The sequence below is a fragment of the Falco naumanni genome, chromosome 1 (genome assembly GCF_017639655.2).
Source record: "Falco naumanni isolate bFalNau1 chromosome 1, bFalNau1.pat, whole genome shotgun sequence".
In the NCBI taxonomy this organism is placed as follows: Eukaryota; Metazoa; Chordata; class Aves; order Falconiformes; family Falconidae; genus Falco; species Falco naumanni.
The window spans coordinates 12,554,961-12,581,871 of record NC_054054.1 but is presented as its reverse complement, the minus strand read 5'-3'; the positions used below and the strand labels follow the sequence as shown (position 1 = coordinate 12,581,871).

Sequence of the window (26,911 nt, the reverse complement as noted above, 5' to 3'; positions counted from 1 at the left end):
GATGACTTCCAGTGCTGTGACTCTTCAAACTTCTGGCATCCCTGTGACTGACTTAACCATCATCTCTTTGTCTGTTCCAGTTCCTGGTAATTCATTAATAATGAGGTACGCTGTAGCTAGAAGATGCTTTTTATCAGAAATGAAATGTTAACTGCAAAAAATACTGGATGCTGTTGTATATGTTTTTGTAAGACAAATGGACTAGTTGGGCTTAAGACTAAAACAGCTGGAAAAAAAAGAGGAAAATACTGAGGAATAGCATATGGGTTGGTAGGTTAGCCCAGCCTCTGGTGGAGTGTGCCTCAGCCTTTTGCTTAGGTAAAGCATGAGGCTCCAGCACCTGGGGCCGTCCTTCAGACCCTGGCATCAACACCTGATGCTGTGGGAGAAGGCTGGGCCGTGATGCGCTCACCAGTTTAGATACATACTGAGGTGTAATGTTAAAGCAAGAACGAAAGCAAAGCAGTCACATCTATTACTGTGCCTCATCATCTGGTTGGGAAAAAAACATTTCTTTTATGCTATCTCTGTTTCTTTCCGCTAGAAGATAGTCTTGAGTCAGATGTTATATACTTCAAGTGGGAGCTGTGTCTTTTGATGCTCATTTAGAATGCTGATTTAGTCAATAGTGAAAATATGAATTAGCCCAACAGCAAATAATTAGAACAAAACCGTGGCAGTGAATGCTACATTGGAACATGGCTAATAACAGAATCGTGACACAAGCTGGTAGTCGCAGTGTTGCTGCTACGAGTGTTTCAGTGCTGGGAATGCAAGGGATGGAAATACAGCAAGTTAGCCTCAACTGCAGTGCAAGATGCTCCCAATAAATGGTGGCAGATAACGTCTCGCAGTATGTCGCATCAGAAGGGAATTTAACTCTGGTTTTCTCTTTTCTGCAGTCTTCAATATCTCTGCTTATATTTCCTGCATAGCTGCATCCTCATCCCGCTCTCTAAAATAACTGGTATTTGCGTAACTGACCAACTTGGCATTCGGGGTTTGGAGGAATGGGATGTTTCTATAGTGCAGGGCCTGTTCTGTGCTTCCAAAGAAATAAAAATGACTACAGGTGACATCTTGTTCTCATGTAGTGGTATTCTGGTATGTTAATAGATGTGTTTGGCCTAAAATTCAGAGGCAGAAACAAAAGCTACCTGAGAAATCAAATGGAACTGAAAAACCGAGTAAATTATTTAGTGTAGCTTATATGGAGATGAAGGCATGGTAGAAATGACAAAGGTAAAAAAAATCTCTTGGTTTAAAACAAAAAACAACAAAAAACAAAACAAAAACCCGAACACTAAAACTTATCAGGGTTTCTCTTTCTTTCTCCAGAGAAGTTCTCTAGAGTTCTTCCCCAACTCTCAGTCTTGTTCCTGGAGTTTTGCACTCCTGAAAAAAAATATCTGCATTTCCAGTTAACTTCCAGGTCCTTCGAACAAAACCCTTGTTGTTTTTTTTGGGGGGGTTGATTGGCTTTGGTTGGTTTTCTGTGGGTTTTGTGGTGTTTTTTTTAAAGCAAGGATTTCAAAAGCAACTGAAGTAAAGCAGTAATAAATCTTTACCGCTTGCAGCAGAGCATGGCAGCCTACCTGTGTAATATTCTCTTACATTCCATAATCAAAATTCTGGTCCATCACTAAAGAGAGCAACGTAGTGCTCTGGCTAAAGAAACTCAGCAAAACTACTCTGCCTCCTTCCAACACAACATGCTTTTAATATATGCTATACATCAAGGAAGTAAGGTCTGCTTTCCATGGCACGAACCATAAGAATTTGAAGCAAGGGATGCCACCACCCTTCAGGTCAGGTGTAAGACAAAGTGAGAAGATGGACGGAGACACCCCTCAGCTTGCAAAGCAGGGCACCTTTGCTCTCACCTTTGGCGTGTGCCACACTCTGCAGCTGTGGCTTCCATCAGGAATAACAGGCTGAGGAAGGTCAGGGGAGTGAGAGTTAAATTAGGCCATAACACACATTTGTAACGTGTGTCGAGCTCGGACTTTCCGATTGCACCATATCCTGTTACAACAGATGTAAGATTTCAAGTGGACTTGCATGTAAGCATGTTTTCCTGTGGTATCACACTAATCTTGAGAGTTAAAAGCAAACACTTTTTGTATGGATCTGTCAGATTTAGATCTTACTCCTTTCTTCCGGTGTTTGATTTAAGGCACGTGTCATGGATGATGATTTACAAACTAGAAGATGTGAGCCAGCTAGCCTTTGTTGCAGCTGCTGTGTTTTCCAGTTCAGCTTCCACAGACACAGCTGTTCTGCTGCCTGCCATTTCAGCAGCTTGTGCTGGAGCGCTGTTTCCTAATAATGCCTTTCCCAGGCACAAACACAGCCCACTACGAGAACCACAGGGACCTCTAAGCAAATTCTCAGAGCTGGAGAGGGGGGAAAAAAAAAAAATACGAAGGGATAAAGCTTTCTGCCATATCACAGTGCGCGTGCGTGAACTGAGAGCAGGGCTAACTGGAACTTGTTATGTTTTTCTAGCAGGCCATAACACACTAATGTTGACAATATTTTGGAGTAACTGGGTTTTTTTATTATTTGCTACCATTGTAAACATCTTTCTATTACATAGACATCACAGTTTACATTATTGCTTTAATATTGTGGTAAACAGAAATTGCTATTAGTATGCAGCTATCTAAGCACAGTGTGATAAGAAGAAATTGCCCACAAGCTGTCTTGGGCTGTGGGTTTTTTCTCCCCTAGAGAAAGACAATATACAGACCAGTACAACAAACACCGGTCCAGAGACTGATCGCTCGTGTACTACAGCAACACAAAACAAGTATGACAGAGAAACAATAGGTTACACCTTTACCACGCATTCACTAGCAAGTATTTTCAAGAATACTGACTGTTGAACTCCCACCTAACTAAATACAAACTTTTTCATCACAATATTTCTTAAAAAAAAAAAAGCTAAATATTTTTTTATAAAATATTTCTTTTTTAAACTAGGATGAAAAATCAGGAAAATGAATGCTTGGGGCTTTGTGTGTGTCTTTCATTTTTTTTTGTTTTGTTTTTCAAAGAGTAAAAATCCAAAACTATTTATCTGAGGTGCTTAAAATTGGCCCCTTTTCCTATTTATTGTCCTTTAGGACAAAATGACAAAATGCCCTGTTCTTTACAGTGCTGTACCAGATGGCAGAAGCACAACCAGTTTAAAAACATTCTCAGTTTCTTCCTTCCTAAGTAGCACCATCTTCAAATCGCTTTCCAACCACGTTGGTTACTTATGAAACAATGCATTTACTTAGTAAAAAGACTAGATTTTGCTTTTGCTTGTGGTCAAACTTCTACTTATCTTCAGACTAATTAGTTCAGGGAGTGGCACCATGTTTCAAGTGTACACTAAACAACAAAAGTGGAGGTAGTTTGTTAGAAGATTTGCTACAGGAAACAACAAAAAATTTAGAGAACCACCTTGTTGTCTTCAGTTTTAGATTATTTTTTTCTAAATTGCATATAAGCTTTCACACAGTGAATGTTTTAAAGAGGCAGCAAGTTAGAAAACTAACAGTACTTGTGAATTCTAGTAACACATATTTTAAAACACAACAGTTAATAAATAACAAGAGAATTTACCAAGGTTTCAAGACTCTTAGAATAAAAATAACAACAAATTGATTATATCAACTTGCAGAAAGGTGGCCTACCTCCATTCTGAATCTTCCATAACCTTAGGATTGTCACCCTACAACACAGTTAGTATAAAATACCACTGACTAGTAAAACATCGTTCTTCCCTTCCCTAAACACAATTTTACCTTTTTCCATATATTTTCTAGCTACCACCATAATACAATTAGCCTACCACTGGGGCAAAACAGGGATGCCCAGTACTAGTCTACCTACGCACAGTGACTCCTAGACAGAAGGACTGGGCTACTTGTTCATAGGAAGCTACATGCAAATCCTAACTGTTTACTGGGGAGTTGTATTGGAGCCTAACATAAACACTCACCATAGTTACTACATGCAAACTAATGAATTCCCATATATCTCACTCATCTGATGATGGCTGGCTTTACTTTTTTTCCTTGTATACCGCCAGTTTACTCCCATCTAACACTTGGATTTTTTTTTAAAAAAAATGACTATGCATCTCACATCGGTCTTAATCTACATTCTACACTAAAACACCTTAGGTGTGTGATAGGACATCTGAAACTTGATGGTTGGGCTTTAAAAGCCACAACAGTAATTAAACCATCAGTCTCCTCCTGAACAAGGAACAGAGTGAAAGTTTCGGGGCTGGAAAGAGGACCGAGTAGACTTCTTTTTGGCAACAGTTGCAAAAATCGGGGGAAAAAAAAAGAAAGGTTGCAGAGTCTAGCATGGGGGTACTTGCTAGCAAGCAGTAGATGACAATAGAGACTGGGATCTCCTTTCCTGCTGCTGCTAAACATACTGGGGTGGCTTCTGAAATTTAAAAGGTCAGTCTCACGTCACCTGCAAAGGAAATCTACAAGCAATTATTAATGAAGGAAGACAAACATGACAGAAGCTGAGGCTAGAAAGTAACAGACAACTAACCTCTCGGCCACTGGGAGAATGTCCGCTTTCCACTTCCTCCCTCGGATTTTAGGGATGTACAGTACAGTATCTACAAGGGTCAGAGAACCAGAGCTCTGCCGCACGACCCAAATCCCAGAACACTCTCCATGGGATCTCAGCTTTTTCAGTGGTGAGAATTCCAGGACCCAAGTACCTCAGAGCAGCAGAACTAGGCTTCCTGCGGTCAGTTTTGTACCTAAGCCAGTCACTTTAGCTGTTCAGTTTACACACCATGGCATAACCATAAATATGCTCCCTCCAAGCATCTTAACATTACTTTTTTTTCTTTTAGTAGAGCAGCATCAACCCAACACAGATGAAATTAACCCTTCTCCACCCTGCACGTGTTGAACTTGAGAACTGTTTAACTCTTGTTTGTACCTTGCGTATCATAAAAAGAACCCAGAACTGCATTACCTCCTACACACCCCCTGTCTACCCTGATCAGGAGCTTTCCCACAAATAAAAGATCACTGACACCCAAGGGCTCAAGAGCAACTGGGTGGATGCAGTGCAAGAAGCCCCGCGTTACACAAAACCGACTCACAGAACTACTGAGGTGGGAAGGCACCTCTGGATGTGTGATATGACACCACCACCTTGTCCAACCCCCTGCCTAAAGCAGGGTCACCTAAAGCAGGTGCTTAGGACCATGTCCAGTTGGGTTTTGATTATCTCCAAGGAGATGTTGTATTAAATACTATTAACAACACGTTTAATACTTATGTAGTGTAACATTACTCATTACAAAATGGGGCTTGTCTTTTTTTTTCTTCTTGCTTTCAGCGTTTGTATTCTTCAGGAATCTCTTCATGATTAGTCATTGACTAGAAGTTAACTAATTTACCTGAGATGATTTAAAAAAAATAAAAGGCATGAAAGCTTCTGTTAGCATACAAATTTTGTGCCACTGTGTGCTATTTAGGTATATACTGAAAGAGTCTTTCCCAAGTAAATCAAGCTTCTAAGGGTATGATCTGGTTACAGAATCATAAAAATGCTGATTGAATAAAGCAGAAGGCACTTATTTAATAGTAGGTTTTAGAAAATGAAGTGATGGTCATACCAAATCTGTTTAAAGTTACTCTAAGCAATAATTAGTTACAATATAGATATGAAGTCCTATTGACTAGATTGTCTGAGGATGCCAAGACTAAGCAACACATCGCAGTTGCATCCCTTCCATGGAAAATATATCTTTGTCAGAGACTTGTACTCAGGCGTGGATTTATTTTCACAAAATAGGAACTGCAGCTGCAATGAAGGTTTTTACAAGTGAACTTTATAAAAGGGCTAATCTAACTCTCTTGTACTTCCCACTGAGAATACTCCGTTAGCTGCTAAAAGAAAGGGCTGACAACAGACAGACAGTCAAACAACCTGAGCAGATTCAATCAGATCAGAAAGAATTGTATATTTTTACAGTAAGAATATTTTTAGGAGTAGCTTTAGTCTGAGGATCTGATCCTCACGCTGATGATCTGTAGTTCTTTTTGTTCATTTGCAAACTAAGCTTTTTTTCCAAGCATAGGAATTTGCTGACACAAATCCATAGATAAAAAAAAAAAATTCCTTGGAAGTAATTTCTAGTAAGTATGTCAGTATGTTGATGGATTAAGCCTCTCCTCCAAAATAATAAGCAACTAATACATCCCCTTTGTGGACCTCTTCGTTACAGAAAAATTTAACATGGATGAGTGTCAACTACATGTACAGAACAAGAACACAAAAAGTCTAAAACCGGAGTAACTTCAATTTTAAAAAGTTTTTAAAAAGACAATTAACAGTCAAACCTATTCATGGAAAACATGATGCAGCATAAATATCTGCTTCATGTTCCTGCGCCAAGAAGTATTAAAGAAATTGTGAAAGCAAGTGATTCAGAGGCTCTTCAGATTTGTGGGTTGGTTTTTGTGTTAGTGTGTTGGTTAGGGGTTTTGTTTGTGGGTTGTTTTGTGGTTTTTTTTTTATAAAAAGCTGTCCTTTGGAGAATAGCATATAAAGAGCTGTAAACAGAAGTTGATTGTCCAAGCTTTCTTAACTGAATTTTGATTATTTTTTTAAAATGTAAAAAAAAAAAAAAGTTCTGTTATTAAACAGTTTTTGGTGAAACATGCAAAACTTCCATCCAAATGCATAATTCCATTTGTGATGCAGAACCTCATAGACTGCAGAGGAGTTAAGGTTTCTTTGTATTTTGTAAGGTTAGTATCACATCACAATCCAGTAGAAGTCCCTTAATTTTTTCATGGAATTTCTCTCTGTACTGGTTGAAGTGCATAATGCTTTCTGGTTCTTCTTCAAACCAGAACTTGTCAAACTCATAAACCAGATAACCTGTGAAGAAAATAAAATCTGCAAAAATGACCTGCAGAGTTTTCTACCTTTATCTAGCTAGACTTAGAATGATCCCTTAGACTCTATTCAATCCCTTAAAACAGAGGCTATTCCATCCCAGTCAACTGCAGGTTTTTGGACACTGTAACAATGAATAAAGAAAAAATAATCTACAAATACTGAGCTTTCAGACTGCAGTCTCTAATATATAGAAAGCCACCCAAATTTATCCCTTAAATGCACGTTTCTGTAGCACATATAAGCACCAGGTGCATTTCCAACACCTGATCCAGAAGATAAACAGCTTGCTCTGCCTAATGAGAAAAGAGCAGAAATGCACTCAAAAAAACCTAACCTGTGTTGCAGGCCTCCCCAGAGCAGTCTAAAGTACTAAAGAAGCTACGGATACTTACAGTAAAACTGATGGAAGTGCTCCATCTGTGGCAATCCAGAGACCATGTTGTACAGATGAGACTTTAAAGCACCATTCTTAAGTAAGCTGTATGCCATTTCTGTCAGATTGATTCCAACTATTGCATAAGAATATCTGCAACACCAATCATAGGTCACGTTTTACCTTATGGATCTGAAATGGTCTATATTAAGGTAACTGTAGAGTCAATTTTTTCTGATGGTGCTTGTGGACAAGCTGACTCCGGCCTACAGACCACTCTTCCCATTCCCTGGTGCATCCAATCATGTAGAAAGTTATTTTAAAATGCTAGTTTTCTATACGATAGTATGGCAAATGCCTCCATTAGGCAATAATGAGATGCTAAGGCTAATCAACATTGACCTCCATCTGCTCATTTGAAATAATTACATCTGCTGGAATATTAAAAATCTGACATCAAAAATGTTTGTTACAATATAAATGGACTGGCCATCTCAACCTCTTCAAGCTGGAAAACCCTGGTTTTCTACTGCACGGCACAGGAAAAAAAAAGGGATTAATTTGTGTCAATGATATGGGTATTCAATTGATCTAAACATCTTGGATATCCTATTCATGACCTAGTTGCGTGAGGCAGTATGATTTACAATTGAAGTCACGAAAGCCTCTCATTCTTGGTAGGTGGCTGAGTTAACTGGGGACTAGATGGATCAGGTGATAGGCACAGGTTTACCAGCTTCCCTCTGCATCGGACTCGTTTTAGAGGATATTTCCCTGTAAAATGAGCTAAATGTATTAATACACAAAGTTTTCAGAAATGAAGTTAAAGCTGAACAACAAAATATCTGTTTGTAGATGCTTACTACAGAACAGAAACCTAGCAAATAAAGTGACCTTAAGAGATAATCTATACCATCCCCACGCAGGATTAGTACAAAGGCCAAAAAACTAATATTCATTTCTAAATCAAACCTAAGCTTATTACAAATAAAGCTAACAATTACATTAAAGGTGTTCACTGTGCTAACCAGAGCCAATACTTTGCAATATTTTCTGTCCCAACAAGTCTATTCTGGAGGAAAAAAAAAAAAAAAAAAAAAAAGCTGCACATAATTCCCAGCCTGAAATTTACTTCTGTGTTCAGTTTTTCACGCCTTTCTGCTTTGGCCCTTTTTTTCATCCTTTAATGGAAAAACACACAAATATTTTCCTCTTTATTTTCAGGACACGCACTTGGCAATCTTCACATGAGCTCTTGCACAGAACAACCCAGGAAAAGTCATATAGTGACTTACCCCAGCTTTGGGTGATTTGAACGAGAAAGGATCTGACGAGCTTCATCAGTGTAATGCTTACTGAAATACCTGTCAATGTAAAACAGAATCTTCCGTTATTTTTTTTTAAGATCATATGAAAAAATATTAACGCATTCAACATAAAAACATGTAGCTTTAAAGCTGACAACTACTCTGTACTGAAAAATGGCAAAAAATGAAAACCAAGGAGAAGGTAGCAAATTGGATTATATTCAGCATGAACCAATACAGTAAAAAAAAAATATCATTGTGTCTGAACATCAAATAAGAAGTTCATTCTAGTCTGCAAATTAGCTTAGCAAAGTTATGCAAACCTGGGTTTTTTTCATTACAGTAATTCAGGATTTTTTTAAGCTTCTGACATGTTACTTTCTAAATTATAACCTACTGAATCTATCATATGACAAGAAAAAAGGTGTCTTGGGTAACTTTCTGTTGCTCCCCTTGCTTGTTGGCCTCTACCCAACCACGTTTACAGATGTGCAGCTGCCAGAAATGTTGACTTATTTAGAAAACACTAGGCTTTGCTGTACAGAAGCTACCACTTATATTTGCTTCTATTCAGTCATTATTAGAAACACTAACTAGAGAAAATACACAGATACTGAAAATTAGTTACAACATAAATACTTCTTTTCACTTACACCAGATTCACTAACCCCAGCAGGCCCATTCCTCTGAAGTCTGTTTTGGGATCATCGCCTTGGAAGCCAATGTCACACCACTGCTTGGTGATTCTGGCCTTCAGATTCTCATGAGGCATCAGCAAATTCCAAAGCTGCACAAATATGCTTCCATGTTATGCACAGCTGCTAAAGTATTCCAGGTCACATCATTTCAGAACACTTGCTGCTGCACATTAGAAACCATTCACCAAGGAACAGGATACAATCTGCATGCTGTTCTTTTCCGTTAGCGGCAATCTGGAGTCACACTACAATGGCTTATTTCAGCAATTATGAAAATTTCTACATTTAACATTAAATGCGATAATTCCCCTTTACAGACATAAGCCACTGCATCAACACTAAAGAAACAAAGACTTTGTTTCACTTCAGAAATTAATTTATGCATCATTTTCTAACAGGACAGCTATAAACAGAAATACAAATTCTCAGTGAATGCTTACTTAACGTGTCAATGTTGGGACTTGTGTAGCAAGTTAATTATGAAATGCTAAGAAAATGACATGCTAATATATTTGCACAGTAGAAGCTATTGAGAAAAGCCTCGAGCAGTATTATGCTATTTGCTTGGTATTATTTATTCTTACCTAAAATACATTACTGATTGGTTTATCTTCCAGCATTAGACTACCCTCTTTGACATTGATGGGATGCAATATAAGAAAACACTAGTGTCTTTTTTATTTAGTAATTATTCATTTACAATGTTAGACATGTGCATAAGGTTAAATATCTTTTTAGTTAGGATTCCTCAGTGACCCATTACAAAATTGTTTTCCTACTTATTTGTTGTTGTTACGTCTGATTTCACATAAAATAATCCCAGAGCAAGTAATTCTAGTTTACTAATTTGTTTTGCTTTAATGTTGCATTTCAATGTGTCACTTCAATAATCACTTAGCAGTTCACAAGTAGAAAAGAGCTTTAAATAGGCCAGCTGGTAAGAATACTACTGATAAATCAAGCTGTTGGACTTGGAGGGGAAAAAACCCAAACAAACAGCTTTTGTATTTAAAATATTATTTTTACCTCAATTAACTGTTCCTCATGTTCTTCATTTTCCGAATCATATGGGACCTTCCTCAGATTTTCCACATTCAAATACAGTTTTTTATAACCAGATATCTGCAGTAAGGATATATGCAGATTTGTCTTAAACCTGAAATAACAAAAACACCACCACACAGAAGCTGTTAAAGAGGCGTAGTCAGCCATAAATTATTGCTTGAACTACCAGGTAAGACCTTTCTTACCTTAATGCAATTTGAACATTAGAATTAGGAGTGCTTCACATTTATCTTTCAAACTAAAGCATACTGGTTAAATATACTAATATATGGAACTTATTTTTACTTAGAAAAACTCTGTCAGGCCCTGTCGCTTAAATTATGGAAGAAAAAGCTAAATAGCTAAAATCTGTGATGACACAAGAAAACTCCGTATACCATGCTGACTCTTGTTACCTTCACTTACCCCCAACCTTTTTCTAAGTCTTAAAATGAAACTGTCAGAAATATTTATAGCTTCAAAGAAGCATTTCACAAACCTTAAAATTTTGACTATTGACAATATTTCCTCTCAGCTACTCATAATTACTTATACTGATGAACAGAAACAATATCCAAGCCATTACATACAGTTCATGTAATCAACCTATGCAATAATCATATTACTTAGAAATAAGTAGTAACAGAAGGGACTTACAAGATAGAGATGCATTTATCCCAAATCCATGTCAAGTAAAACTTCACAATTTATTTTCTAGAACTCAAGAGGATGAAACCATACCTTAATTTCTAATTTCATTGTAAAGATGTGTGCTTAATGGCCTAAATATTTTATCAGATTAAGCAACTGCAAGAACGTGCCAAGAAGTCAGAATTGTCTGGAATGAAGAACTTAATGTTCGGGTTCCAAACATACCTTGTATCCTTCTGTTCAATTTTCTTTTCTTTCATTACATCTCTCACACACTTCTCTACTTCAGCTTCCTCAACATGTACGGCATTTCTTAAAACCTAGGCAGTTAACACAGTAAAAGGCTTAGTAAGGAACGCAGAAATCTACTTTATTCTTATTTCTCAGCTTCTGTATACCTGGCGTGTATGTATTCTTTACTATCAAAGGAGAACTGTCAGTTTATTGCAACTGTCTACAACAAATGGGCTCAACTCGCATATAAAAGGTATATATAAAAGGTATTAATTACATAAAAGCATAATTTATAACTTTGTCAGACTGTAAACAACGATTACACAGAAGTCCCACAAAGAATAAATAAAGAGCTCAAGAGTTTCTTAGTCCAGGTTCTTGTTTGCTTTCAAATGCTGAATTGAAAGATGTTTTTCCTAATCCAATTGAAACAAACACAGCTACGGAGGAGCAGACGTGATAAAACTTCAATAAGGAAATAATGCTTCAGAATTAGGAGAGCTAACAGAGTTGAGGTTTCAATGCTGGTGTGAAACAAACAAACTTGATGTAAGACACTGCTCTTTTGCAGTCTTCTAGAATAAAGGGCAAACGCTAGCAATGACAATTATACAGTGCCCACCTAAAATCACAACAATTTTACTTCGTCTTCTAAACTTTTTATGGCTACAGTGCATTCTTTAACAGAATTTGTGCTAACACCAAAGCAGCTTCATTTCAGTAAAGCAAAAGGTTAACTCTTATAAAATTGAATGTTAATACATTTGACTTAATTAAGAGATGCTAAAAGATTTATCCATACTGTGCTCTACTGCAACAAAGATGCTTGTGGCAGTTACTAGTTCTTTCTCAACATCACAGCTACAAAAAGGCAGAATGCAGCCACCTCACTGTCAAAAGAGGAAAAGTTTTGTTCCAGATATACAAATTTGAGGGTTTCAAGTGTCAGCTTATGTCTAACTGCTACAGTACAACTGGAATGAGCTTGTCAGTTAAATGTCTACCTGCAAACTCGCATGACATTTTTTTTCCAACAACTCAAGACACCGTTGCATACACTGGGTTTAACTGCTTTGTCCGTATCACACTTCTGGTTTCTACAAAACCAGCAAAAGAGACCGGTGTGACAGGGAGAACTGACCCTCTCCAAGAACAGCAGCTCTAACGACTTGTCCAACTTCCTGCTAGAGAGCAGGTGATCTTTCAGAGAGACGGAAGCAAATAGGGACATGGGGCTATTTCTGAGAAACCCTGACTAACCCTAGCATCCAGAACCCAAAATGCTGCTCTCTCCCCTCTGCCTTTTATTCCTCTACTTCCCTCCACCCTCAGAAAGTAAATGGACATGTTCTTTTCTGGGATCTGATGCTGAAAGAAGGTTTAATTACAGTTTAATCTCTAGCATCTCTTACCTTACTCTTTGATGATTCCAGTGAATGTTCTGTAATACAAAAAAAAAAAATGTCAGAGTTAAATTGAACTGAGTTGTTTTAAATCAATGACAATGGGTGTTCTTGTGGCATGCACATAGTATAAAATTTTGCATCCCTTATACACATGTAATGAATCAAAAATCACTGCACCTTAGAATCAACAGGTATCAGGTAACTGAAGGTCTTAGTTTACATGGATCCTTTTATCGCCCTCCAGTACAATGCTGAAAGGAGACTTGGATTTTTTAAAACATCCATCAATTGTACAAAGACAAAGCTGTCGAGGGAAGAACGTCTCCTTTCTCAGAAATGTTTTTGTGTTTATTGCAGACAATAAGGAAGCAAAGTCACTTCCTCAAACTGTTGTTCAAAGGGTGAGAACTGTAAGTAGATACTTAAATTACTATTTTTGACCAGAATTCTGCATCAAGCAGAGTGGTGCAGTTAAGCACTCGTCGTGTGTGTGTGTCGTGTCCCCCGCAGCAGGCTTCTGTGTCTGCTCTAAGGGGCTTTTTTTAGTAACAGGCACGTAAAAACAAAGGCAAAGCTTGGGGAATGTTGAGATTTCCGACCCCCCTTTTGCAGCGAACTGGAATTACCCTGGCGAGCGGGCGAGGGAACTAAACCTGGCACTCTGAGGTAAATTCCTCAGGGAACAGGCGGGAAGGCGGGGCGGGCACAGCGACTCAGGACAGGCCGGGGACAGGCACCGCTTCCCACCTCCCGCTTTCCACGGCGTTTCTAAAGAGCTCTCCAGAGGTAGCCCCCACCCCAACCCCGGGCCGGCAGGACAGTCCAGCACCCCCCGCCCCCCACCCCACCCCCGGCCGGTAGCCCCCATTACCTATGCTCAGTGTCCGCCGCGCCCCCGCCCCGCAGCCGTCGAGGAGGCGCTGCAGCTCGCACTTGCCGGTGACCAGCCTCCACAGCCACTTCAGCCAGAACCGCACGTAGCTGCTGTACAGGAAGCCCCACAAGTGCACCAGCATCTTCTGCGGGAAGAGAGCCCCGCGTCAGCGCCCGCGCCCCCAGCCGCGCCCCCCGCGCCTCCCGCCCCGCCAGAGCCCTCCGGGAAGGCCGCCCGGCCGCGTCCCCTCAGCGCCGCGTCCCCTCAGCGCCGCGCCGCCCGCCTGCGCCGCCAACGGCCGCCCCGCGCCCACCGTGGCGGCGACCTAGCGGCGCCCAGCCGCCCCCCGCATCCCGCCGCCGGAAGCCGGCCTGCCCCGACCCGGAAGTGATGGGGGGCGGAAGTGCCGGTGTGGAGGGGCCGGGGGCCGTTACCGGCCGCGCCGCGCTCTCCTCGGGGAGCCGTAACGGCGCCCCGTCCCGCTCCCCCGCCCTCCCTCTGCCACCGCCTTTCCGCCCCGGGCCGAGGGGCGAGCGGGCGGCCTAGCTCGGGGAGCGCCGCCTCTTGCCCCCTTAGCCCGGGGCAGGCGCAGGCCGCCCCCGGTAGCGCCGGGGAGGCCGGCCCCGGGCCCTCAAGGCTGAGCCCGGCGGGCCGTCCCGCTGGCCACCGCCTCCAGCCCGCTGGCGGCGCCGTGCAAAACGGCTGGGGATCGCTTGTGCTCCTTTAGTGGTCACAAAACCGTGCCTGAAGGCTCCTTGCTACGCATACATATATATATTTATACATACAAGGCGCCGCTATAGCTGAAGGCAACGCTACCGGGAAGGACGTTGGGGATTTAGTTGGGCTCGGCGCTTCTAAGGGGGGGTGCTTTGCCGTGGCTGAAGGGAAGAGGTTCAGCCCAAGCGTTTCATTTAGTTCCCGGTTGCTGCGCCCATTGTGTTTAGTTGTAATTAACGATTGTTTTGGTAAATATGGGTTGAACAGTTCCTCTGAGGGCAGCGGAAGGGGTGCCCGTTCCTCTGAATTGTATGCAAAATTTGGAGGGTTGGAAGACAGCTGACAGACTTGCTTGACCACATTCTGGTACTTTTTTTTTTTTTTTTTTTTTTTTTTTTTTGATGTGAGGAAATTGAAGCACCTTTCGTACAGAATCAAAAGCCACCCAGCAGGTCTGGTGGCCTGTGGCCCACAGAGGATTTCTGAGGGTGGGCCAACACGTCTGGCACCCTCCCTTTGGAGGGGTGCAGAGTTTCATGTGGGGGAAACCTTGATATGTGAGCTTCAGTTGTTCGCAGATCTGATTCCTGCTCCTCACAACCACGAGGAGAGGCGGTGCATGTTGAGGCAGCAGGTGGTTGGTTTCTTCAGTGTAACTTCTTAAGCAAGTAATCTGGTTTTTAAAGCATTGGCGTGCTGCTGGACAAAAATAAACTAATAAATATTTCCCTTTATTAAAAAGTATTCTTACTTGGTGAGAGGATGGCGTGATGGTTCTATCGCGTTACCTACACATAAGCCAAAAAACAGAAAACACCTTTAAAAAGTATCAAAGATCCAGTGCCTAAGAACTGGTAAAAGGAATTGGAAGAAAGAAATTCATCTGCGTTGCAAGGCCTGGGTAAGCTACAGCTCCTGCTTAGCTTGTATGTGAGACAACTTTGAGCAAATAATTCAGATCAAGAAAAAAAACTGTGCTACACCTCCCATCTGGCCATTTGGCTGAGCACTGGTGCCGCTACGGTGTTTAAACACAGGTAGGCTGAAAGTTTGTCCTCGGGAGAATCCTGGCTTCAGCAGCAGCGGGGTGTTAACAGTCTGATGTTGGGAAGGCAGAGGAATTGTAACAGCATGAAGAAATGGAAAGGGTGGTCAGGTCCTTGCTGTCACTTCCTTATGCCCACGTGTGGATTGCTCTCAGTTCATTAGGAGCATGAGCTACCGGAATTACTTAGAAAGTCCAGCAGGTGCATCCTTAAAGTGTGGGTCTGTGCGAACAGCATGGACATTTCTAGCTGATGAGACTTTTCTTGATGTATATCAAAATAAAACCTAACTGCTTCAAGAGTTTCACTTTCCGTTGCATCTTTTAATGGATTAAAGAGTTCATACCGATACAAATACAGGTTTTCCTGTTATTTATACTTAAATAGAAATTCCTTTTTGCATGGATTGTGGACAACCGAGGCAACTTCTACTACAGATTTTGGAATTTGTTCCACTTCCTATTTTGGTTTATGACAATCTTAAACTTTATCGTAACAATAAATACAGTACATGATCGTTGTTTTCTTAGTCAGTTCTCTTTGCTTCCAGTCTCCGGGACTGACATGTAGAGTATCCGGTGTTGACAATACATTGCACCATACTTGTTTATGTTATAATTAGATTTGTTGAGGTAAGCTTGACAGTTTTTGAGGTCTTGTTCTAAAGCGTTTCTGAAATGCAAGAGTTTAAAAGATGCCAGTTTTTATCTAGTGTGTACTTTTTTTTTGCTCATACAACATTTTCATTATTTAAATCTGTTTTTTAAAGTAAAATCTGCAACCAGTTACATTTATTTATTTAAAAATATTAAAGCACATGTTTTGGACAGGTTTTTTACAGCTTGTTATAACTCACAAAACAGTGAGCGTGTTTGATTTTACACAACTGTTAGTACCTGAATCATGCAAGATGCTTCTGTATCGTCATGTTCAGTCAATCCACAAATTATATTAGGACAGTCAAAAATATAAAGTGGTAGCTTGAGAGAAAGAGTTCTAGCTTCCTCTTTCTGTGTTCAGTAGTTGGCTTCCAATATTAGCTTCACAGAGACTTTGGTTGGAGGAAAGATAATGATCTTTTGTTTACCTTTTAAAATCATGTTTCTTAGGTGAGAGCAGAGCAAATAAAAGGGGACTTGAACCAGCAATATCAGTTGGATCTCTACACGGTCAGAAAACTTTCCATGGCAGCAACTATTACCTATTGTTACTGGTAGTTATTCTTTGTTCCTGTACCCTTGTAGATCAAGGACAGCTGCAACCCGCATGCAAAATAATCCATTGCTTGTTTCACCCATGAGCCTGTATTTTGTTAAATATTTATTTTAATCTTTCTTATCTCTCCTCCTGCTTACACAGAGATGTGTGAAAACAGTATCGAAAATGTGACACAATCATCTTAGCATTCAGCTACAAAGCATGAAGACAAGCCTAGAAACCCTTTTCTTGCAGGCAAGCCACCTCAATGGAACTAGTCCATTGAATGACTTGCTTAGTGCTAAGTATTACAGGTTATGCAGCAACATGTTCTATACAGTATTTTTAAAGATGATCAGTTCGCCAAAACGGCAGAAAGTCTGCTGCTGAGAGGCAAAACTGGTCTGAAACATTTAACACGCCACACACACCCTCCAACAAAACCCCTGCACGTCTTATTCCAGTTGTACATAGGTCTTGAGCATGTGAAATAACATATGTAGAGAGCGCTGGGAGGAAGACGTTAGGAAAGCATTAAGTGAGTAAGGGAGCCTGCTTGCAAGTAGGTCCCAAGGCAGTGGAAGTTCATGGCATTTTCAGTGATCGGGTATTTAGATATTATTTTTTTTAGGAACACTTAATGCACTACCTCATAGTAAGTTAATGCGCTAGCCCAAGAAGTCAGTATTAAGTAAATGATCACCACAACGCAGCATGGCTGAGTAAACTGTGTATGCTTTATAGTCAGCCTTAATAAATAACATCTAATGCATTCAGCGGCAGTCTCCACAGACATTCCCTCTACAGTGTGTAGGTTTGTTATTAGTTTCTGGAAATATGTGGTGGTTTGGGGTTTTTTCTTACTGGTTCTGAAAATAAGCTAAATTTGAACATGTGTTAGAGTTCTGTTATTCTTATCTCCATTGGCCTTCTTCCTTGACCACATCATTTACATGTTCACTTTGGCTTTGTAACAGATAAAACAACAGCCAGTCAATTCAAAGGCATTTTGTTCATTACATGGGACACATTTAATGCTTACTTGTTACTCCTAGTTCTAAACCTCTATTTTACTGCAAATGTACTAAAGTCTACATTGGTCTTCCATCAAAAGTATAGTGCTTTTAGTTTGTCAGCTTGGAGAGGGAAACAGCGATGGGGAGGCAACAGCATGAGAGAACTTGAGTCGTAATCACATTGGTTAGTATGAACAATTACAAATAGGTATTCAAAATGTATCTTAAAGAAAATTTGTCTGTAAAAATATTAATGATACAGTCAGAAACAGAAGGAGGGGGGAGGTTTAGAGTGAACGAGTGTAGATCAGGAATAGTGAGGTCTCACTTAAGGTTTCACAGTGGTTCATGGAGCCATACTCAGATTTTTAGTTCTCCATTTGTACAGCGATGCAGGCTACTATCAGTCTCCTGCATCATTAATGAATAATAACATTTGTAATTCAAAATAATTAGTAAACAGAGAAGTAAACCCATCCATATCATCATTCAAACACAGGAAGGTTACAGTAACCTCTCAAGAGCAACGAAGTACCATTTGGGGAGTCTAAGATTAACTGTCAAAACAGGACATAGATACACTGTTGGCAGTATATACAGAGTGGCACGTGCACCAGGCAGCGATCGCGTTGGGCCTCCCGCGGGCTTGTGCCTGGACACCAGCGTTACAGGGGTTTGTTTCGCTTTACACAACAGTATTCCAAATGATTTTGGGTTTTGGTCTAAGAGGAGATGTAGCTGTTAAGCACACAAATAGAGAAAGGGAGGGAAGAGGTTGTGTATAAAGAATATAAGCATATTTTTATAAACCAAATTATATAAAATACTATATCCTTTGGGTAAGTAAGGTAATAAATTATATAGGCTAGTAATAAGTTAAGGAAGTAGGTTACAGAGTAGGTAGCGAGCAGCTTACTGCTTTAATCAGTGACCCAAGTCCAGTATGATGACAGTTATCCTTCAGGTCTTTGCAGCACAGAATGGGAAACTGTATGTTCATCAGTGCAGGTGTGGAATGGGGGGTAGGTTTGTGAGCAGGTAGAGAACACGTCAAAGCAAAGGCCACTGGCTCCCTGCTGATCAGGTATAAAAAGGAGGGCCTTTTTTCTTATAAAACAGGTGGTTTATTAGAACTGTGTCCCTCTAACAGACTGTGGGCAGCCCGGCAAGTAAGATATCCCTTCCCTGTTTAAACTACATTATAGAAGACGTCTTCTGAACGGTGACAATTTTTTTGTTTGCTTATGGATTGCTGAGGACGTAGGAAGGAGAAGAGGTGTGCCTGCCATGGTGGGAAAACACGTGTGCGGGTGGACAAAGCAAAATGCCTTCACCAGCGTACATCAGAACTGCATCAGCTTAGATCCCTGCGGCTGCTTTCCTTACTTTAACGATGAAGCAAAAAGCTTTATTTCTTTACCCGAGTGCTAAACGCAGGCATCAATTGCTTGGCTTCCTGACACAGTCTTACAAGCAGCACGCAGGCAAACGCACCGTTGGCTTTGGATGTACCGGATAAGCGGTTCGGCGGTGTGACCCGGGCGAGGCAGCACCTACCTGCCAGCCGCTGGGGCCGGGGTCCCGGCGTGCGGAGGGCTCTGCGGCGGCAGGCTCACGGCCCCGCGGCCCGCAGCGGGGGGAGCCGCCCCCGCCGCCGCGGGACCCTCCCGACGGGCGCCGCTCCCCGGGCAACGCGAGGCGGGCGGGGCGGCGGCCCTGCCGGCGGGGAGGGGGCCGGGAGGTGCCCCGCGGCGCTGCCCCGGCCCCTTCGGCGCGGGGGCGGGCGCGGCCGGCAGTTGCCCGGCGGCGGGGCGAGGAGGCGCGGCGGAGCCCGGGTGGGAGCGCCCCGCCGGGAGATGCGGCTGCGGCCCGGCGCGCTCCTGCCGGCGCTGTGCCTCGGCGCCGCCGTTCCCCTGCTGTGGTACGCGGCGTGGCAGCGCAGCCGAGGTGAGCGCGGCAGCGGCCGGGGGGGCGGCCCGGCCGGGGGGCGTCAAGGGCGGGCGGCCCGGCGGCACCTGCCGCCTCCCTCCTGCCGGGCCGTCGGGGGCGGCGCGGCGCTGGGCTCCCCGCGCCCGACGGCCGGGGTCCGCCCGCTGCAACGGCCGCCTGACGGCGGGACGGCGGCGCCCGGGGCCGCGGAGGGGAGGTCGTGGCGCGGGAGGCGGCGGGTCGCCCCGTCCCCTCGCGGAGCTGCCGCCCGCCGCGGACGGAGGAGAGGGCCGGGAACGGCTGCGCTGCCGGCGGGCTGGGGCGGGGGCTGATCCGCGGGCCGCTCCTCAAGCCCCGCCGGCGGCCCCGGGTCGGCACCCGGCGGCTGGCTCGCCTGGGAGCGGGGGGGCGGCGGGAGCGGGGCCCCGGGTGCGCTGTGGGTGCGGAACCCCGGTTCCCCAGGGGCCGGGCTCCGGCGCACCGGGTTCCAGTAGCTTTGTGTAACAGCCCTCGGGATTTGACCCTCGGTCAAAGCTGTCCGATTGAAAAAAAAAAAAACAAACCCACCAAAAAACCAACAACGGAACAAAGTTAAGAAACAATTTTAGTAAAAGTTACGAACAAGGGTCTCGCGTTGGGATGGAGGGAACATGTGTCAAGGCGATTGCCATGGCTGTCAGTTTGGCCGTGGGTTTGGTTTTAATATTAGTATTCAAGGGAGGACGAAGAAGCGTTATCCATCCTGCAGTTGTGTTTGTGCCTCATGTACAGTTGCTTTTCCATGTGCACCTTGCCAGCACCGGAACGCGATCTTCAATCCATAGAAAAAATACCTGAGTGTTTTTATTTGTAAACTTTAAAATTGCCTAAGATCTTTTTAATGGGTTACATAGGTGGCACATGTTGGCTAGACCTACAGAAAGCCATGTCTAAGATTCTCTGAGCCTACGTTGGAAAGAGAAAACTGATGCTCTTTTCCAAAAATAAATTAGAAGATCTCTTCCCATAGCACCTCTGAGACCTGCAGACGTGGCTTGTTACGTGACCGTTTCAGGTGAGGGTGAGAGGGGGGATCTTTAAGTACTGCCTATATACACCCTCAGAAAAGGTCTGGTTTATAAATGCAGAATTCGAACAAGGTAATTAGCAATTTCTGGGATGAACACAGAGCTCCAACTAGCCGTTAATGTATTTATATTCATTGTTTCTGTAACAGAAGAAGTGGCAGTAGAGATCTCAGCCACCCAACGGAATACTGATGGTGGTGATCGTCCTGCCTTTATCATTTCTTGTCAGCTGTATGGTTGTTTATCTTGCAATACTTGATGCTTTTCTCAGGGGCAATCCTGCTAGGAGTGGAGAAGGAGAAACAGAAGTACAGGCAGGGTGTGTCTTAAGAAACCAAGATCCAAGAGATGATAGAATGACAGCGTTTGTTCCGTCCACAGTTACCACCCCTGTCACCATGTCATTTTGTGACTCCTTGTTACTGAAATGCCATTTTCATCCTGCTTTCTTTTTGGTCTTTCTGTACTGGGGTGTTTTGCTTTGGGTTTGGTTTTTTTGTTTTTTTTTTTATTATTTTTTTTTGGGGGGGGAGCAATATGTGTTGTGCTATATGTGTTGTTTTAACTTTTTCCATAGTTGTCACCTCCCCCACAGTAAACAGAGTAATTAATTCCTCTCAGATGGTATCATTTTCCTAATTATTATTATTAGCACCTGTTTTTTTTCAACAAACTTTTAACTATTACAAATGTAAATACGTAGTGTTCAGAGACACAATATCTCTTCAGTTTGGTAAATCTCACAAATGTGTAAATAAAAGAGTTGATAGTGGTAACTAGAGGAGGAGGTGGCAGCACAGTGTGAATGACTTTGTGCTAAGTTTATTTCACTGGAAGGGTAGTCTTTGCTCCTGAGTGATGTTAGAAGACAGAAGCCTTCTGCCCATCCAGAAATACCCCAAGAACAGCCGCATGTTGTTACCTTTTTCCACAGTTTGAGAGAGAAGTGTTGGGAGCAAACCAGCTAATGCTCTGTTGTTGTCAAAGAACACCTATTTAAGAAGGTGCTTTGAAATTAATCTTTTCCTCTGCAAACGGGAAGATACCTGTGCTTAGCTACTGTTAAACCTCTCTTCCCTTCCGCACTGCTGAACTTGCCTCTCCAGTGACATGTCCAGAGCACTACAGGAGTTCCCACTTGTCTCCCATCTCAAATGTGGTGTTCCTTATCTTTTCTAATGCTATCTTCACTTATTACACCTGTTACAGAGAGGTCAAGTACTGTCTCAGTTTATCAGCTCCAGACTCTTTCACTTACTTGTCAAAAGTTCTTCTCCTGCTCATTTTCTTCCACACATTTGTTAAACCTCCTCTTACTTCAGTCTCCTCCTCTGCTCTGCCCATTAAAGGGTTTCGGATACTCTCAATCTTTGAGTGCAGCATATCATGCTAAGCAGCAGTAGTCTGTAGTATTCCCTCCAGTTTCTATCCAGTTACTGTTTCTTGGATTGTAGTGACATTGGGAGAGCAAATAATCTTTTTTTGTCTGTTGTACAACTAGGACAGGGCAAGTACTTCCATAATATGAAAGCTATATAATAGTCCTGTAAACCACTGTTCAGTCTGTCTGCAGGCTCAGAGCCTTTCAGCCCCTAAAAGTGTGTAAGTTGGCTCTGTCCCCGACTCTGTGCAAATAAAAATCAACAGCTTAAGCTGGGAACCTTTAAACACTTAAAAGCATTTAGTTCAAACGCTAAAGGGCTAGCTATCTTCAGAGATTTGAGTTGCGATGTGTTTGCTGTCAACAACAGCAGTAAATGATTGGCTGTTTGGTACTGCTTCTAACTACTCGGTGGAGCCTGAGCATTGACTTGCAGTTGTGAGGCTTAACTTGAGTATGGGTCGCTTGAACTGGCACGGCAGGAAGGATGCTCCTATGTCACTCATGCCCTTAAAAATGAAGGTTCGGAATCTACCGAAGTCACTAGGCTTCAGCTGTTGTGGGTAATATTATATACTTTTTAACTATCCTTACAAAGATGTTTTCATAGTCACTGTTTCCATTGCTTTATAAATACAAGCACAGGTTTCATTTTAAATAGGCTGATATTTTTGTGGGGGGGAAAAAAAAAGAAAACTTAATTATGGAGGAGACAATTAGTAAGCACCAGATTTTCAGCAAAACCTGGTACTGTCTGCCTAAACTTGCACGGTGATTCCTTCAGCATCCTCTGGAGTGCTTGCAAACGCAGGCTGCTATTAGCAAGTAATCAGATGGACGCTGTAGCAACACCTGTTCCACGTCCTGCATGGTTTTGCTGTGAACTCTTCGGTCCCTCCCCATGCCCCAAGCAAAACCTGTCTGAAACAGTTTGCATCAGAGGCTAGGAAAGGCAGTTGTCGGGATGATGTAGATGTTCCTACTCTTGCGAAACTGAATTACAGTCCACTTGTTAATTCACCTGACCAAAAGTATTTGCTCTCATATAAATACTCCTCATACAGATTTGTAGTTATGGGAAGTAGTATACAACTTACAATAGATGGAGTGATTTTCTCACACAGTTTTAGCTACTGTTTTCCATGTAGATATTAATCAACAAGAAATATCACAGGTATACAAAAATATGAAAGTAAATGTAAGGAAGTAGCAATTTCCTTCTGCCACACCACCTGAAAAACAGTAAAGGAGAAGGCAAGAGTTCATAATAAACTCGTTATGAACTTACATAGTTTCTTCAGAGGAAACGCTATTCCTGAATAAGAAGAAACTTTGGTGGTTTGGCTGAATAACAATTACTTTTATTGGAAGTCACAGCAGTGAGGTAAATTGGATCATCTCACATGGCAGTGCTCCTTCATGTTGCTTGTACGGGTTACAGGATTAGGTCTCCTTGAACTGAGTTGTAATGTCTTGCTGCCCTCTTCACCTGAATTTGTGGGATACTTTAACCAAGTAAATTAAAGTTAAGCTTTGCCTGGAACTTAGGATAAAGCGATGCTAAAATGTGATGTCACAAAGACCTAAGCATGTTAATATATACATGTCGAGTCAAACATTGTGAAATCTGGGTTTCTGAAGTTATTCCTTTGAACTGGGGTGAAGAAGAGATAAACTGTTTGTGCTGTGTGTTCACAGAAGTATATTTAAGGTTTATCAAATTGTTTAACATATTAATTTTTTCATTATTTCACAAAACTTTCCTCAGGCAAAGGGCTACAAAGGGTCAGAAAGGTATTTCTAATGAAAGTATTTTTTTGCAGTTGAAATATAGCCATGTACACAGTTAGTCCAAACAGCTGATTAAAAATTTCTTTTTTATTTCCAATAATCTTCTGCCCACGGTGTGCTGCCTTGCTTCAGCTGGCTGACCCCTGCTCCCGCTGTGCACCCAAGCACAGGTCCTCGGGAGGTTCTGTCATCTGTGATGGAGCTCAGCGCAGGTTTCCTGCCAGACCCGACTGGCACATGCTGGCTCAAAGCTTCAATTAAACAGTGGCAAATTGTCAGATTTGATAAGGAGCCTTGAATTACGCCGTTCTCATTTCAGCCAGTGCAGCTTATCCGGATTTCTGGACATGCAAGGGTCAATTTTCCTACCTTCTCTAGGCCTGTTAGGCTGTGCTTAACCACCATTTTCCACAGTTCTTGTCACAGGTGACTGGTAGGTGTGCTCTTTTCAGCTGGGATACAGTTAATTTCCTTCACAGTAGCGAGTGTGGGGCTTATGTTTTGGATTTGTGCTGAAAACAGTGTTGATAATACAGGGATGTTTTCACTACCGCTGATCAGGGCTTACAGAGCCAAGGGCTTCTCTGCTCTGCACCCCATCCCACCAGCGAGCAGCTGGGGGGGCACAAGGAGCTGGGAGGGGACACAGCCGGGACAGCTGGTCCCCACTGACCCAAGGGATATCCCATACCATATGGTGTCATTCTTGTCTTATAAAGCTGGGGGAAGAAGGAGGAAGGGGGGACGCACTGGGAGTGATGGTGTTTCTCTTCCCGAGTCACCGCTACATGTGATGGATCCCTGCTTTCTGGGGGAGGGCTGACCTGCCTGCCCGTGGGCAGTGGGGATTGAATTCCTTGGTTTGCTTCGCTTGTGTGCGCAGCTTTGGCTTTGCCAATTAAACTGTCTTTAGCTCAGCCCATGGGTTTTCTCACTTGTACCTTCTGATCCTCTCCCCCATCCAACCGGGGGGAGCGAGCGGGCGGCTGCACGGGGCTGAGTTACCGGCTGGGGTTAAACCACGGCAGCAGGCTGCATCTTCCCTCCTTGCATGCATTCCCTTCCAGTGGATCTGAGAGGTGCAGAGCTTACTGCACTTCCAGGTTTTGCCTCAATACGCAGTCGGGATGTAGCTGGAAATGCAGTGAGGTAAGAGCAGTTTCTCCAGTCCACTGATGGCTTTACTCAGTGTCTTGTGTCGTTCTGCATTTAGGTGTTAAAAAAACCCACAGCATACAACGACCTCAAATGAGAGTTAAGATGCAGTATTTACTGATCCGAAATTTTACACCAAAATTCATATGCAATACTTACGAAAGCTGTATAGTTGTACTGGCTTCTAAATATGTAATTCACTGAACTAAGGGTCTGCTGCTTCTTGCACTCACTTGAGGCAGAATAGTGGCTGCCTTGTCCTCAAAAGCAGAGTAACTGAGTCATAAATCCTATAAAGATTCAGGTACAAAATGAGACCACTGTTGGTTTTCACAGAGAAAGGGATAGGGAACGTTTCAGAACTCTCGTTGTTCGCTGTGCAAGTGTCTCATCACAACCTGTACTTAAACAAGTGTAAACACGTGACCTTCACGCTTTCCTAATGCAGCACCCTGAGTCTTGAGGAACCGAGTTGTATCTAGAAATACTTCAGTTAGTGGCTAGGCATTTCATTAAATGCGTGTGTAAATGAGTTATTGTTGCTACATCGGACAGAACAGTAAAAATATTTAACATACTAACCAGAACGAAACAATAACCATTGCTTGGAGTGAATGAGTACTTTTTATTTAACTGATAAAGGCCATATTCAGATCAGAATTTTCCACTGCTATTAAGAACCTGTATCGTGTTACTAACATTACTGTTTTAAAACCAAGGTATGCCAATTATGGGCAAACACCATACAATATCCATTCAATTTCTATATTTTTCCACTTATTTTAATGCTATTGCTTTCCTGTATAGTGATATTCTGACTGAATGTTTTAAGATCACATTTCACAACATTCTAATATAGGAAAAAACTCAGATCTAAAATGAGAATTGTTTGCCAACATTTAAGAAAATATTAGAACTTAAGTTGTATTTTCTTTGAAACAAGTTTGCTTACCTATTTTCAGTTAGATGCAGGCCGAGGTTTGTGCTTGGCTAAAACTAGTGTTTCTCCTCCTACTTAACGCAACGGGCCCTGCAGCCCAGTTGCCGTCTGGGCATGGACAGGACGGATGGATGAGTAGGAACAATCAGAAGCTTCTTAACCTGCTCACTTAACCTTCCCTTTTCAACCATGTAAAATAAACCAACCCGAGCGCTGACTGACTTCAGAGGCTCCTGAACATTTAAGATACGCATTAAGACATGCTGTGTCCTGTGCTTAAAGCTCAACCATCAAAGCTACCCCGGTTGGGATGGACATGAAACATAATGGGTGAATATAACTCAGTGCAGGTGAAGCAGCTTCTGACTTCATGGTAGTTTTGCTCGGCTGTCTCTAACCTGTTGGGAGACACAAACAGTTCCGTGCTGTCATGCTACAAACAAAATATTAAAAGATCATGCACAAATTCAGGAAGGTGCTTAAATCCCCTTAGACTTCAGCACATTGTTGAATTTAAGTGTTTGTGTAAGAACTGGCTGTTCTGAACTAAGGCAGACACATTGTTTCGGGGATTTTTGTTTCCCCACCCCCCTCCTTACTCTGAGAGAACAATACCCGAGCTTGCAAAGCGTGTAACAGGATTGAGAAAGGTCTCTCTATTTTAGATCAGTTCCAGGAAGATAATAAACCGCCACAGTTGTTAGTGCGATGCATGCCTCAGTAGTTTAATATGCTTCATTAACCTGAACAGTGTGCAGTGGTTCCAAGTGCAGAGTATGACAAGGTCTTTTGCAGTTAAGTGTGCTTACATAGTTTTCTTTCAAGGAAGGCATTACACAAAATTCAGTTTCTGAAAGAAAGAGTCTTAGGTGCTTTATCAACAGGTCTTAGGTGTCTTTATCAACAGCGTGCCTTGTAATCAAGAAATAAGAACAAGAGTCATTGCTAGACTTTGGGGTGTTTTCTTCCCTACTCTCTGCCACTCCCAATTTTCCTTTTATTTTGTTTTTTCTTTGAATGCTAGGAGTGATGAATTGTTTTGCAGCTCTTGGGTATTGCCAGAAATCAGTTGTTAATAAAACTGGAAGCATATTATGATAATAGGAAGTATGTGTGCATTGAGCTAAGAAAAAAATC

At 42.3% G+C, this 26,911-nt stretch overlaps 2 protein-coding genes across 9 annotated transcripts in view; one reads left to right on the top strand and one right to left on the bottom strand.

Moving 5' to 3' along the window:
- Positions 1-1,286: 1,286 nt before the first annotated feature.
- On the bottom strand, positions 1,287-13,945 carry ELMOD2 (ELMO domain containing 2). 4 transcript variants are annotated; one of them, XM_040581114.1, is made up of 9 exons: positions 13,846-13,945; positions 13,530-13,677; positions 12,665-12,693; positions 11,244-11,338; positions 10,350-10,479; positions 9,279-9,412; positions 8,614-8,682; positions 7,338-7,471; positions 1,287-2,396 (listed from the first exon to the last, which is right to left on the bottom strand). In XM_040581114.1, the coding sequence occupies exons 2-9, from the start codon at positions 13,672-13,674 to the stop codon at positions 2,323-2,325; spliced, it is 810 nt and encodes a 269-aa protein (XP_040437048.1). In that variant the 5' UTR covers positions 13,675-13,677; positions 13,846-13,945; the 3' UTR covers positions 1,287-2,322. The 4 variants fall into 4 exon arrangements, with proteins under 4 accessions (XP_040437048.1, XP_040436962.1, XP_040436907.1 ...); XM_040581028.1 differs by lacking the exon at positions 1,287-2,396 and adding an exon at positions 2,538-6,924 and having other exon boundaries at positions 9,294-9,412; XM_040580973.1 differs by lacking the exon at positions 1,287-2,396 and adding an exon at positions 2,538-6,924 and having other exon boundaries at positions 13,846-13,944.
- Positions 13,946-19,316: 5,371 nt separating this feature from the next.
- Positions 19,317-26,911, top strand: part of MGAT4D (MGAT4 family member D) — a 39,959-nt gene continuing 32,364 nt past the window's right edge. For 2 of the 5 annotated variants that reach the window (XM_040580104.1, XM_040580025.1), the window contains exon 1: positions 19,317-19,458. In XM_040580104.1, coding sequence (XP_040436038.1) covers positions 19,368-19,458 — 91 coding nt within the window. In that variant the 5' untranslated portion in view covers positions 19,317-19,367. Of the gene's footprint in view, positions 19,459-20,333; positions 20,495-26,911 lie in introns of those variants that run through there. The other 3 variants (XM_040580495.1, XM_040580345.1, XM_040580257.1) reach the window with 2 other exon arrangements.

Coding starts and splice junctions, on each gene's coding strand:
- ELMOD2 (XM_040580973.1), bottom strand. CDS start 13,674: ATGCTGGTGCACTTGTGGGGCTTCCTGTACAGCAGCTACGTGCGGTTC. Junction 10,480..11,243: donor ATTGAACAGAAGGATACAAG/GTATGTTTGGAA, acceptor TTGTTATTTCAG/GTTTAAGACAAATCTGCATA. Junction 7,472..8,613: donor TCAAATCACCCAAAGCTGGG/GTAAGTCACTAT, acceptor TTGGTGTTGCAG/ATATTCTTATGCAATAGTTG.